This window comes from Canis lupus, chromosome 22 (assembly GCF_003254725.2).
Source record: "Canis lupus dingo isolate Sandy chromosome 22, ASM325472v2, whole genome shotgun sequence".
Classification (NCBI taxonomy): Eukaryota; Metazoa; Chordata; class Mammalia; order Carnivora; family Canidae; genus Canis; species Canis lupus.
The window spans coordinates 50,956,214-50,971,126 of record NC_064264.1 but is presented as its reverse complement, the minus strand read 5'-3'; the positions used below and the strand labels follow the sequence as shown (position 1 = coordinate 50,971,126).

At 41.5% G+C, this 14,913-nt stretch overlaps 1 protein-coding gene and 1 long non-coding RNA gene across 7 annotated transcripts in view; one reads left to right on the top strand and one right to left on the bottom strand.

Annotated features, from left to right (window-relative positions):
- Nucleotides 1-1,985, top strand: part of NALCN (sodium leak channel, non-selective) — a 315,576-nt gene extending 313,591 nt beyond the window's left edge. For 5 of the 6 annotated variants that reach the window (XM_025441086.3, XM_025441081.3, XM_025441084.3 and 2 more), the window contains one exon: nucleotides 297-1,985. In XM_025441086.3, coding sequence (XP_025296871.1) covers nucleotides 297-490 — 194 coding nt within the window. In that variant the 3' untranslated portion in view covers nucleotides 491-1,985. The remainder of the gene's footprint in view (nucleotides 1-296) is intronic. The other variant, XM_025441082.3, reaches the window with a different exon arrangement.
- Nucleotides 1,986-7,823: 5,838 nt separating this feature from the next.
- LOC112656067 (uncharacterized) lies at nucleotides 7,824-10,693 on the bottom strand. The gene is made up of 3 exons (XR_003134074.3): nucleotides 10,461-10,693; nucleotides 9,952-10,068; nucleotides 7,824-8,037 (listed from the first exon to the last, which is right to left on the bottom strand). It is a non-coding gene; the product is annotated as an uncharacterized LOC112656067 (long non-coding RNA).
- Nucleotides 10,694-14,913: the final 4,220 nt, after the last annotated feature.

The following is a 14,913-nucleotide window of genomic DNA, read 5'->3' as shown; positions in this document are numbered from 1 at the left end:
TTGTGGTTGTTGTTAAGTGTTTGTGATTATCTCAAAGTGTGGCAGCGGGCAAATAGCTTTTTTTCAAATGGCATCCCTAGTTGTCCGTGAACATAATTTTGAAGTCTGTGAATATAAAGTTTGTGAATATAAAGATCCAAGAGCTGGAAAGGTTTCATACCGAACATCTATGGGTAGGACGCATGCAGTAGGACTTGTCTAATTGTTACTGCTGGGAATATCAGAGCTTTTGAGGAATGGCTTGCAAAGGGGTGAACAGCTCCGCAATGCTCATAGGACTCTTGTCAATTCCACAGCACCAAAACCAATAAGCCACTCAGTGTCTTCGGTCAACTTACGATTTGCAGGGCGCACAACAATGAAATCCGTAGTGTGCAAAATGAACCCCATGACCGACACGGCGTCGTGTGGTTCAGAGGTTAAGAAGTGGTGGACGCGGCAGCTGACAGTGGAAAGCGACGAAAGTGGCGATGACCTCCTGGATATTTAGGTGGACTCGGCGCAGAGCGAGGTCTAACGGGGAACGCTGCTTTCCCACATTTTTTCCTACGGTCTCACATCCACTGGTGAGCCGTCCGTACTTGAGACGTCATTTAAGGCCACCTTGTCACAAGATTTTTTTTAAGTGGATTTTTGTCCTGCCATAGGAAGGCGTAAAACTTGATCTGTCGCAGTTGTACACATGAGGGGTTGTTAATCTGTGTTTGAGAAATGTGCGTCATGGCAGTATTTGTAATATTACCCGATACCAGATGTAGATCTTTCAGACATTTCATATATCCTGTCTATGGAAACTAAGGTGTGTATTCCTATATGCTCTTCTGCAGTATTACCACCCCCTGAAAGAGTGCTAAGCCTAAAGTGGCTGATATTTATGGTACAGAAGCTATAGCTTTAGTTCATGTTTTTCCCACTTCCACTAGAAATACTTCCCTCGGGAAAATTTATTATTTATGATTGATCTGCAAAGGTCAGCACTGAGCTCATAACTAAAATAATAGTGGTTTTACAAACTACAGATTCCGAATTTTTAAAAGTATGTTCTTTTTCTCATGTTATTCTTAAAAATATGCACAAGATATTTAGAAGTCAGAACAAGTCAATGTCTGTCTTCAGTCACTCTAATGAAACCATTGCCTGCTTCCTAGAGGACTCTGTGTGCAGGGACCAGGCAGAGAAATGGGCCCACGGAGCCAACTGGTTTAAAACAAATATGTAAAGTAGATCGCTTCAGGGATGTGGTTACATAGAGATGTTGAGTTTCTTTTATCTTTCAAAGCCTTTTAATAACTAAGTGTAGCAAAAAGAATAAAACTATATGATTCAGCTTATGAAAGAAATCTTCACGTGTGTGATGGTATCATTGGGTTCATTTCTTACCCAGGGTATGTATGTTCATTTTGCCATAAAGTCGGCAGATATATTATGAGTAGATCCCAACACACCTGTACCCTATTCAATTCAAATTGACTCCCTGCTGCCAGACTCCTGTGGGAATAACGGTAACCCTGTAAAATCCTGCTTGGAACTCACAGTGTAGGGACCCCAGGACTCAGCTATATTTGTTTCACACACCACATGCTCTGGAAAATAAAAATGCAAAGTGATTACAAAGTTCCTCAGCCTCTTATGCTGGATCAACCAAGGAAAAGTGCATCCAGGCCCCTAAATACAATATTTTTGATTGGAGATTTGCTCTTTAAATGATTTCTTTTAATGGGGTGATTATCTCTGAGTCCTTTGACACCCCAGGTTACTTTATGATCCTTTTTTTTTCTGTATTTAACATTCTTAAAATAGCCGAATCCTTTCTGTATAACGTTAACATTGTGGTGCGATCTATTGTTTATAGGATTAATTGTGAGTCTAGGATAATGGGTAATTGAAGTCAGTGCAGCCAAAAGGATTTTATTTGGTTTTATGTTCCATTGGAGTTTACTTTTTGTACATAAGAAAATCAAATAAATATTGACTTTGTAAAAGAATTTACTCTTGAGTTGATGGTCATTTCTAAACCCTTTCTCATGTGTGGAAGGAAGAAAGGGGGTTTGGGGAGTGGGATCATTAGGAATCAGGCACTTTGCAAACTCTGTATTTGAATATTCTGTCTATAATTAGTTGGCAAAAGCTCTGTCCCTGATACTCATTTCAGTTCAGTTCCTAAACCAGAATGTTCCTTTCACGTGTGTGCCCGTAAGGCTGAGTGAATACCTTCCAAATCCACAATAAAACAGAAAAAGCTCTTACATGGCTGGGGCATGAGCCTGTACTCATGCTGCATGAAAACGAGATTTTATTTTTTTGGCTCATTACACTTGAGTAATACAGCTTCATTCTCACAAAACTGCTGAGCCCTTCCTACAACGTCTGTTAACTGGTGTTCAGCAGAACATCATTGTTGTTCATTCTGCAGTGAAGCAAAGGGCCAAATAGCAATGCATTTAAAGTCATAGCACCCTACATTTTCAATTAAGTGAGACAGCCAAGCAATTCCTGTGGGGACCCATCTCTACTAGTTCCTGAAGCCAGTAGAGAGGACAGCAAGCCGAGAAGATAAGTGCTACCCTTCTTAGATTTTTTTCATCAACATACAAACAGTCCGGTTATGCAGATGGGAAAACTTCAGCCACAATGTTCCCTGGTCCTTAGGGAGCCAGACACTGATACTAATCCTGTCATCATGCCACCCACTGCCTTTAATTAAAGGACGCTGTTGGTTCCAAGCTCACCAGAAAGCATAAGGGGCAGAATAGTTGACACAGAGCCCCCAGTGGGCATAGACCACACATGCATTGCACATATGGCAATTCAAGGGGACTCAAAGGGAACAGGGATGGAGAGAATGGCCAGACCGATGCCATTCACTCTATTCTCAGTGGTCAATTGAGAGTAGCACCCATCTTCAGCGACTGGCCATTTGTGCCCTGTCCAAGATGAATAAGATAAGGGCATGTAAAAGAAAAACCAGTTATAAAGCCCTAAGCAAAATCATTTTCAAAGCCAGTTGATTGATGTGTTTGCCTGCTTCTTTGTAGGAAGTGGCATACTCTAGATAGGTGGCTTTCAATAGATTAGTTGGCAGTGGCACTCGTTCTCAGAGTCCTTCAAAAGTTCCTAAGATATTAACCAGGCAAAACCAGGGCGTCCCTAATTGAAATTAGGATGAAGATGAGAATCCCACTCACATGGTGTCTTTTCACCACCTGGTATTAATTGAATTGTGCCCCGCCCCGCAAGGTACATTAAAATCCTAACACCCGGTACCTACCTGTAAATGTGATCTTTGTGGGGGAAAGAGTCTTTGCAGATGTAATTAGTCGAGCTGAGGTCATACTAGAGGAGGGGGACCTGTAATCCAATATGAACTGCTGTCCTTATAAGAAGAGAGAATCACCAGGGAAGAGAATGCCATGTGAAGACAACACTGAGGTAAGATGGCCATGTGAAGACAGAGGCAGAGATTGGAGTGATGTTGATACAAGCCAAGGAACATCTAGAGCCCCAAGAAACTGCAAAAGGCCACAAAGGATCCTCTGCTAGAGGCATTAGAGGGAGCGCGGTCCTGCCAACACCTTGATTTTGGATTTCTAACCTCCAGAACTAGAACTGAGATGATACATTTTTGTCATTGTAAGTCACCCAGTTTGTAGTATTTTGTTGTAGCAGCCCTACAAAAGTAATACACCCCCAAACCTACTGAACCCCAAAGACGACCTGAACCATCCTAGTACTCCCAAGAACCTAATTGGAAAAACACTAGTACAGATCAAAAATCCTGAGTTTGTAGTTTGATAGATGTTTCAAGTCCTGGATTTACTGGTTATTCCTTATGCAATCTCTGATGAGTTTCATATTCTATCAGGGCCAAAACTTAGCCTCTTGCTTTTTAAAAAAAAGGCAGGAGAGAAAAAGGGGGCAGGAGAGGTGAATTTATTCACTTAATTTACCTAACAGTTTCATGAAATCTTCTGTGTGGGCCTACTCTGAGCACATGTGCATCATACTCCAAATCATTAAGTAGCTGTCTGACCTCCCAACCAGAATCCCCAATTGGCCAGTTGTCTAGCCAGCCACTTTTTCTGTCTACCACTGCAGATTTCCAGCCTGCAGCAGGCCTGAGTCTCTGGAAGAGAAAAGATCTGACATTAAATCAAGTTCAAGTTGGATCATTCTAATTTCTGATTCAAGACTGTACTGCTATGTAAGGTGACTACTGAACGTTTCTAATATATGAGGATGACCAGAAAAGTTGCAGGGTGGGTTGGGGTTCATATTTGGGACTAAGGGAAGGTTACTGAATAAATTTTAAAGGGATAGTAGAAAACTAAAAGTGACATCTGTTTTAACTATGGCCTGAGTTAGGCTTGTTAGATATACAAGTTACAAGCATTAAACAGAAGATGTCTCTTACACTTCTGGGGGAGAATGTAGATTGGGCTGTTGAATAGACAAAGCTGGAGGTCACAGAGAGGGATTCACATCTAGGAGTGTCAGCATAGAGATGGTATTTAAATCCCTAGACTGGATGCGATTACCTAAGGAGGCACCATAGCAAAGAAAGGAAGTCTGAGGGTCTGTAGGAGTCTTCCAGGGCTGCCATAACAAAGTACCATAACAAATTCTGGGAAGCTTAAGGAACCAGAATTTATGTTCTCAGAGTTCTGGAGGCTGGATGTCCAATGTCAAGGCATCAGCAAGGATTAGTTTCCTCTCCTTAGCTTATAGATGGCAGTCTTCCTTTGTCTTCACAACATCTTCCTCCTGTGTGTGCCTGCATCTTAATCTCTTATTATAAGGACACCAGTCATATTGGATCGGGGTGTACCCCGATGACCTGATTTTACCTTAGTAACCTGTTTAAAGGCCCTACCTCCAAATACAGTCTCTTTTTTGGGTACCAGGAGTTAGGACTTCAACATGAATTTTAGGGGGACCCAATCCCGCCCATAACAGTCTGTCTCCCTGGTACAGGGGCGTTGTAGAATAACCTTTCATAGAACAGTAATGGTGAGCCCTGTGCCTGCCTGAACCCTAACCAAGACAATCAATTCTGAGTATTCTTCCTTCCCAAAGCTCAGAAACACACAACAGCCATGCATCCAGAGTTTCAGGGAGGTCCACTTTTCTGAATCAGCTTGTGGAAGGAAGGAAGGAAGGAAGGAAGGAAGGAAGGAAGGAAGGAAGGAAGGAAGGAAGGAAGGAAGGAAGGAAACAGGCACCACAAATATTGTTACCTTAAATTATAGTTTGCAGCCTGGAAGCTCACAGCTAGAAAACATCTCCAGCCACCCCAGCTCAGCAACTTACTTTCATGAAAGATCACTACCTCCAAAAAGTATGTTTTGACCTCACACTCGTTAGGATGGCTGCTACCCAAAATGAACAAACAAAACAGAAAATTTATAACATGTTCATGAGGATGTGGACAAAGTGGAACCCTTGAACACGGTCAGGGATGTAAAATGGTGCAGCCGCTGTGGAGAGCAGTATAATAGTTCCTCCAAAAATTAAAAATAGAATCACTATTTGGTTCCAGCATTACCACTTCTGGGTATATATACAAAAGAAATGAATGCAGAGTCTCAAAGAGATATTTTTTTTATGCCCCTGTTTATGGCAGCATCATTCACAATAGTCAAGAGTGAAAGCCCCCAAAATATCCCTCAATAGATGGGTGGATTTTAAAAATGTACATGCATACAATGGAATATTACTCAGTCTTAAAAAGGAAAGAAATTCTGATATCGGGAACAATTTGATGAACCTTGAGGGCATTATGCTAAGTAAAATAAGCTAGTCACAAAAAGACAAGTACTGTAAGATGCCACTATATGAGATATCAAGAGTAGTATAACTCATAGAAACAGAAAGTAGAATGGGGGTTGCCAGAAGCTGGAGGGAGGGAAATTGTTGTGCAATAGGTATAGAGTTTCAGTTTTGCAAGATGAAAAAATTCTGGAGATTTACATAGCAATGTGAATACACTAACACTATTAAAGTGTACATTTAAAGATGGTTAAATGGTAAATTTTATGTTATATGCATTTTATCAAAAATAAAAATAAATTTGAAAAGCTGATCCCAAAAGTTAAATGACCCAATTGAAATAGCAAAGCACTTTCAATGCCATGCTTAAATTATGTTTCCATATCTACTTGCTTTCTGTATTTGACCAGTATACCTGGTTTAAATATAGTATTTTATATTAAATTATATCCCAAATGCTTCATATCACTCATTCAATTAAAAAAAATCTGCCTGTAGTATGCCTAGTAAATATCTGAATCCCATTTGAATATTTAGAGGGCTGGCACACTGGCCGTTGGACTAAGTTATGGATGGTTTGTTAGAGACAGATTTGAAGTGGTTTCTCATTCTCCCTTTGTGGGCAATGATTCAATGACACTGTCAATTTTAAGGCTTGGTTACAGAACCAACCAACCTACAAGAGGAATTATGTAGTTTTTATTGTGTTCCTTTCACAAATGGGTATCTACCACTCCATTTCCTCTACAGTGTGGCTAGTAAGCCCAAATCACACTAAATGGAACCACTTGTTTTGCTGCATCATCCGTTACAGTATTCCCAACGCCTGACTGCCACCAAGATGTTTAGCATTTAAACGAGAGCAAACACTATTGTACATGCAGAAATGGGCGAAAGCCCGTGGGTTCTCTGCAAATAAATACATTTTAAAAAATGGTTCTTTTACATTCCAAGCCATGTCAAAACCATCTAAAAATAATAAGTCAGCAATTTGACCAAGGACTGCCAGGAATGGCAGAGTAACACTTTCCAGAAAAGTCTTCTTTAGTAAAGATCTCAAGGAAGAGAGTTGTACCCATTAATTACAGCCATGAAAGTTAGCTGTTTTGATTTGAATTATCTGAATATTCTTAGGAACTCTGTATTTAATTTTGGAAAGATAAGAGTATAATGCAGGTAACACTCTTGTTGTATAAGAGTAGGCTGGAAAGATCAAAATAAGGACAGAAGATAGGGCAACAGGAAGATGGGGGAGGGGAATGTCATCTCTATTCTAACCCTTTATTCTTGGAAATATTATCTCATGTCTGTAGGCAACTAGACTAGAATTTTAGCTCTCCAGGGAGAGCACTTCATCTAGAATACACAAAATGAGTGTATTAAAATGAGAGTCCTTCAGAGGTATAGACACAATAGGATAGATGATAGAGAGATAGAGAGATACATGGAAGGAGAGAGGTACTGATTTTATGGAACTGGCTAATGTGATTTTGTGGGATGATGACAAGTCCAAAGTCTATACAGCAGGCTACCAGATTTGAAATGCAGGCAAGAATTGATGTAGTAATGTTGATCCAAAATCTACAAACTAGAAATTCAAGCAAGATTTCTATGTTTACAGTTTTGAGGTAGAATTCCTTCTTCTGGAAACCTCAGTCTTTGCTCTTAAGGTCTTCAACTGACTGGATAAGACTCACACATATTATGGAGGGTAACTGGCTTTACTCAAAGCCTAGAGATTTAAGTGTTAATCACATCTAAAAGATGCCTTCATGGCAATGTCTAGACTAGGGTTTGACCAAACAACTGGGCACTATAGCCTTGCCAAGTTGACACACATAAATTTAAACATGATAATGAATTTCATTTTGCTACCCATAGTTGGTTAGGGCAACCTTAGGTCTACTCACTTGTCTGCCTACAGAATCCAACTGATTGTCTTTTTTCTCCCAGAACAAGCAGCAAAGAATGTTGATTTTATTCTCTCAGCTTCTTGCCTAACTGAGAAGAAGGGAAAGCAGACTGAGAAAGAGAAAAGTCATACTGATGTTGTTTTTAATATGTTTACTCGTTGTCAGGGTGCTAACTCTAATTCATAAAGCTGCGTCAATGGACTTGAGAGAGACGTCACTTCCCACAGGTACAGCCTTGACCTCCTCTGTCTTAATTGGCCCCAGGAGTATTCGGACAGTTGTCTTAGGATAGACCAGACTCCAGGCACTGTCTTCTCTTTCAGAATCTGCATTTCATATTACAGACATCATGTAGGTCCTACCCAGGAAAACATTAGAAGCATAAGAAAACAGTCAACCAGGGAACAACAGGCTGGCAATGGGTTGATGGTGTCTTCTATACCCATCACAGGAAGTACTGTCATAGGGAGCTCAGTTCCTTCTTCTGGTGCCAGGGGACACTCAGCAGTGGGTTCTCCCAGGTACTGAAGAGAGAAAAGCCCCCTTCTGTTCCTGTCTGAGCCAAGAGACAGGGGGATGGGAATGGGAAGGAGTAACCACTCTCCTGACATGATTAGTGGGACTAAAAGATTAAGTGAAACATCCCTCAGTGATTCATTGCAGGGAGTATGTTGGCCTCTTCCCCTAAACTGTCTCCTCCCTGGCATTTGTGCAGGGCACAGAACTGCCCGCCCCCCCTACAGAAGCCTGCCTCTGCCTCCATCTTGCCTCTCATCCTTCCCATGGCTGTCAACTGGCCACAGAGAATGCCACTTTCCTGTGTTCTACCAACCTAGCTTCAGAGCCAAACCCATGTAGAATTTCAAATTGGGTGTTCTTTTTGATCCATTGACTCCTTTTTCAGGGCAATGAAAGGGCCTAGCTTAGGGCCAGGTCAAAAGATAATTGGGAATTCTGTGAAGTCCTAATGAGCACAGCCTGAAGGTCCAGGCTGTGTTCTCACTTCCAACAACTACCTTGTGTTGACACGTCACACCACTAGCCCTGATTGTCTTATCCAGGGGTCTCCCAGCCCAGGCAGGGGTTCCACTCCCCTTCTGCAACTGCCTCACACCCTGGTCTAACTGCTAATTAGATGCCTCATTTCTTGGCATGTGTATGGGCTTGAACCATCTGCTTATTGATCACATCCTTCAGAATATATTGGATTTTGAGGAATCCAGCTACAAAAGCAGGTAATGTTGCAGGTGGCACATTGAGAAGCTTTCTCCAGAGCACACTTGAGAGTATAGAACGAGTGGTAACCCATAGCCACACATGTGAATCAACAAGCTACAGAAATACTGGCTGCAATGTCCATAAATTATCCTTATTATAAAGTGATACAATGATGAAACTCAGAATTTCCACATGAAAGCCTTCCACTATAGTTGGCACTATGGAAAAGAAAAATGTATGAAGTGGCCAACAAGCTGTACAGCTATGAGACCTGAAGCCAAGTACCAAAATGCTGGTTTCCCACTTTGCAGGTAATTCTGCACTTGCTTCCCCAGTCCGGGTCATGTGTATGAATCCTCAAGGAGACCATAAAACCTTTGAGGAAAAGGATGACCTGTCCATCCCTGTACCTCCAGCATCTCTAAATGACATGTTGGCACACATGTGGTTCTCGGCTCTGCTCTTTGAGCTGAACAGAATGGTGCTGCTTTGGATTGTTTTTAAACGCACCTCCAAAAAGAATGTCTGACACCCCTGGCATTCGTCCTCAACAAAATACAACCCCCGGGAAGATGACCCACTTTTCCATACCAAATTCCTGTCCATTCTTCCTTTTAACTCACTTCTTTGTGGGATATAGACAGCTTATTCTCAGGTTCAGGTAAGACACAGCAACATGAGCATTCCCTGAAGCACCAGTGTCCTTTGAGATTGCTCTTCATTTCTTGTGAAAGGGTTTTATTCCAGAGACCTCTACAGAGCACAATGCTGCAAGGACCCCCAAGTGAGCCAAGAGAACCAAGTCTGAAATAGGCAGGGCCACTATTCAACCACTCACCCCAGCAAGTAGACCATGAGAATGACCAAGGCTGGGTGACAGGAGGCCACCTTGGATCTTTAGCCTGCACCCCATCACATACAAAGATGTAGATGAGGAGGGACTTCCCTCAAAGTGACAATTGTGACAGAAGAACACTCTCACCCAAGATCCTCTCAAAGGCCAGGCAAAAAGCAATTTTCTTTTCTGGAGAGGGGTAAGCTAGGTTAGAAGTACCAGAAAGTGAGATGACTGGGTGGCTTGATCAGATAGCTGATCAAGGAATGTCTTTTCCTGAAGTCAGCCTGTTCTTACGGGGAGCAGCTGGTCCACATCCTGATGCTGGCTCAACCTCTGGGGTGGGGGGAAGAGAGAGGAGATATCAATGTTCAGAAGTCAAATCCAGGAAAGAGGGACGTCTGGTAAGAGTTTGACCAAGTCAAATTAGCAGGTATTTTTGTCTCAGTTGGTCAAACAGCTAATCCCTTATGAGGCAACAACAGGGAGGTAGAGGGTCTGTGTCTGGACCCTTCACAGGGGAAACAAGGAGACACTTGTGAGTCATGTATAAGTCACATAGGAAGGATGGCTCTTTTTGGTCTGTTTTCCAGAACACAAGAGGGTGAGGATTCTGGAGCACCCCTGTTTTCCAGGAGCGCAAGGGAGGTGTCACCCTAACTGCCTCATTTCCCCAGGGTTTCTCTTTCCTCTTCTGTAAAATGAGATTAGAATGATATATGCCTTACCTGCCTCTCATCAAGAGTGAGAATCCAATGAGATGTGTTGCTGAGTATGTTTTTCAGCCTGTAAAGCCCATATGAATAATGCCAGCTATTGTTATCTCTGATAACAGCCATTGAGCTCCACGCTCACAATGAGTTTCAGAGATCACCCTCGCTGTCATGACATTCATGACATTCTCCGTTCCTCACAGAGAGAGGTAATAAGTTTGCTATGTGGAAAGTCATGGTGGGACATGCTGAGGGCCCCTTGGTCTACCTCACAATGATGGAGGTGGGACACATTTTCCCCTCTGAGCCCATTCCCAGTCTGCAAAGAATTATGAATAATTTAGAACCTCACAGAAGATGCCTTCTAAAAGGCAGTGGCGAGTAAAGCAAGCAGGGGTGAGAGTCTTTACACCCTCAGAAATCGGAGCTCTTAACTCACTTTCCCTCAAAGGCTTCTCATGGCCCCTGTCTTTCAGAGGGAGGAGCCTGGAGCCCCTAGAAGCAAGTGTCACATCCTCATGGCCTTGGGAAAATGTGAATAATGCTTCAGTCAGCAAGCTAGGATAAAGATGCCTGGGGAGCAAAACTTTCTCAGAAATCCAAGGAAGAAAATCAATGTCTCTGGAAGGGAGAGGAGAGAAAAATCTATACAAAAGGGAAATGAATGTTATGGAATGGAATTTGAAGATCCCTGCCTCTCAAAGCAATTGACTCAAGAGATTGAAACCTAAAAATCTCTGGTTGGAAGGGGGAGGACTGACTCAGGAAGAGGAAGAGCCAGCTGATTCTTGTATTGACTGGCCACTGGTTCATGGGCCACTACTGGTATCTGGGCTAATATTTTTTTTGTCTCTGTTTTTTTCTGATTTATCAGAGTGAAGCTGACAGAGATCTTCCAAAAATGAGACATCGAGTTTAGATTTGGAACAAATGCAATGTCAGTTTATTAATTCTTCTCCCTGCTATAAATAAAACCCAAATAAATATGACAGCTTTTACATTTAATTTCCTGAATGAAATGCCCAAATTTGTTTTTCAGTAGGGTTTTGAGCACCAATTTGCATCCTTCAGAAGCAATTTCATCAGAAATACCCTAGAGGGAAGATCCATTTTATCCAGTTGTTTAAATGATTGTGCTGGAGATATATACGGCCTTCCCTAAATTATCAAATCTAAAATATTAATTCTAGAATGTTAATCCATCAGTATTATATTATTGATGGAGGGTATCATGTCCTAATTATCTTTGCGTGTGCATTACTAGGCATGAATTCTCTCATTCTCAGATAATGACATCCATTTCACCATTTGTCACATAGACTACTGACCACTCTGGCCCACCTTCTATTTCTCCATCAACATCCACATTGTTCTCACAACTAATTCTCCCTCCAAAAAAATGGTTAGAAAAGACCAGGCGCTCTCAGATCAAATGAAGAGCCAAAAGTTACTTTTTCCACCTGTTCTTCCTTTTATATACCTATTTTTCTGCCTGGGAGACCACAGTAGTCTATCAAAATGATGGACAGATAGTGCTTTCTATCAAATATGCTAGAAATATCCTCTTAGGAAAGATTGTATTGTAAATGACACATTGGGTATTGACTGTTGTTACCAGCATTTACTGTTAAAAATAACCCTACTTTATTAAAAAAAAGGGGGGGGGGGATAAAAGTCTCATCTAAATGGAAATAAGGAAAGAGTCCCATGTTTGTAACCTGTTCATGTTTATCATTCCAAGTCTCTTGAAATCAACTGAATGTAGCAACATCAGAAGTTGGCCAAGGGAACAAGGTGATTCCCCCTTTGATGTGTTTGCTCACCAACCAGGAGCCCTTGGGGTTAAACTTTCTCTTACTTCATTGATCCTCCAAGATCTGAAGGCTTTGAACAAAATTGACCTGACTGAGGCCTAATTCTTTCCTTAATTTGCTTAAGTCATAGACTGCATCTCAGATTGTGACAGAGCTCCTTACATCTATAAATGATGACAAGAAAATTGGCCCAGGATACGATTGAATTCCTAGCCTTCTTTATTTGAACAAATGATTGGTCATGCTTTAAACATAAAATAACTTCTGAACTGGCAGTGGAAGGATAGTTTTTCACTAGATACAACTTTTGCCCCAAGAGGAGATGAAAAAATGATTAAAGTATATGGGGGTTCAGGTGAGAGATGCTCTGTAGGCCTGCATCCTATTTGGCCATGCCCAGAAAAGCTTAACACGTAGCCATCCTTCTGACCTCCAAAAGAACCCTAGCATTTTAACTGTAGGTACATTTTTTCAGGCTACCCTGTTTTCTCTGCAATAGAAACAAGGGAATGAACTGAAAAGAGTCACTGGCAATAAGATGTTTCCATGATCTCCTCTTAAGCTTTATCTGTGGAGGGGCTAACTCCCTAATCACAAAGTAGATATATCCAAGACCCTGTCACTTCTCAAAAACAATTGCTTGATTGACTTGCAATTTCAGTTAAAAGTTTTTGTTTCATGAATTGGTTGTTTTCTAAATTATGTCTGAGAACTCATTGACTATCTTAAGAACAATAAGTTTTAGGACTTGAATGAAGTATTTCTCTGCATTTGGGTAGAATTCATCTTCAATTAGCATAACAGGTGGGCCCATTTTTCTGCAAAAGATTCACTATAGCATTCAAACATTGCATCCAATTGGAAAGTGCTTTGCTACTTTCTTTATTCTTTACCAGTAAATTTGTTTCCCAATTGGATAATGAGAATGATCTAAACAAAAAATTAAGTGATTGTGATGATTTAAAGAGAAAAGTAGGGGATTTGGAATCCAAGAGCTGTTCTTCAGTCCTTAATTTCCTTTTTTCTGCCTTTAGCATCTTGAACAAACAAACATTCTCAAACCCTGGTCTCATCATCCACAAAAAGGAATAGCAGTGCCTTTTAAGGACTTTCTTATGAAGCCAACCATACAATAGATGGGAATGGTCATTGATAACTATAAAGTTCTCTGTAACACATTTGTTTTCCCCACTGAAAGACAAGTTATAATGTGGTATTACTGTGGGTTTGGGGGTCAGACAAACCTAGATTCAAACTCTGTCTCTTAAGACTTACTTGTAAGCCATGTGGTCTGGGCAGTGTGGAAGGCAAAATTGTTCAATGGCCCCCAGATGTTTAGCCCTAGCCCTCAGGACTGGGGGACTATAGTGGAATATCATGCCCATGACAAAAGGGATTTTGGAGATATTAAGCTTACTAATCAGTTGACTTTGAGTTAGTGAAAATGAAAGTTATCCAGGGGAACTTAATCTGACCATGTAAGCTCATTAAATTTAAGCAGGGAGTTTTCTCTAGCTGGTAGTAGAAGGGGAAATCAGAGAAACTGGAAACATGAGAAGGAATTTGATGCATGTTTGCTATCTTGGAAGGGGAGGGGAACAATGCGAAAAGGAACTCAGAGTGGTCTCAAGAAGCTGAGAACAACCCCTGGCCAACAGTCCACAAGAGAATAGGGACCCCTGTCCTATATCCACAAGGATCTGGATTCTGCCAACAGCTGGGATGAGATTGGAAATGGCTTCTTCCCCAGAGCCAGCCCACCAACACCGTAATTTGGGCCTGGGAGACCCTAAACAAAGAGCTCAGCTGCCTCTGCCAGACTTCTTACCTACAGAACTGTGAGATAATAAGAGGGTATGGTACGACTTAGCTATTAAGTCGTAACTTGTTAGGGCAGCAGTAGAAAACTAAGACAAGTTTAGGAAAAAATGAGGTAAGAAGCCTGTCCAGTGCTGGACACATAGCAGGAGAAAAGGAACTTGTAAATGTTAAGTTTATCCTTTCCTTTAGAACCCATTTCTCAAACATTAATATGTACATGAAATAGCTGGGGATCTCGTTAAAATGCAAACTCACATTCAGTTGGTCAAGGAGAGGCCTGGGATTCTGCATTTCTAACAAATTCCAGATGATGCTGATGCTGCTAGTTGGGGAGCCACATGAGGAGTGCAGAGCTTTGGAACTCCATTCCACCAGTGGATCTCAACCCTGACTACACATTGGAATCTTTTGGAGGACTTCCAAAATGGTCAGAAGCTTGATTCTACTTCTAACTGAATTTGTCTCAGGTAGAGAGAGCAAAGGCATCAGTTCTTAAAGAAAATCTCCTCTGCAGCCAAAGATGACAAGTATTGTCTCAGACCTTCACTACCTGGAAGTCTCTGGATCAGCAGCATCAGCTTCATCAGGAATTACATTACGTCCTCTCCAGACTCTTCAAATCAGAATCTCTAGGAGGAGTGTGCAAGAATCTGTGCTTTCACTAGCTTTCCAGATGATCCTGATGATTGCTTAAGTGTGAGAAGCATTGCCTGAGAGCAATACTCTCATTCTCTCAGGGTAGAAATGAAATCGGAGAGACTGAATGATTACTTAAGACAGATGTTGGCACAATGCAGCCTATGGACCACTCCCCTGCCTCCCATTGATTCTGC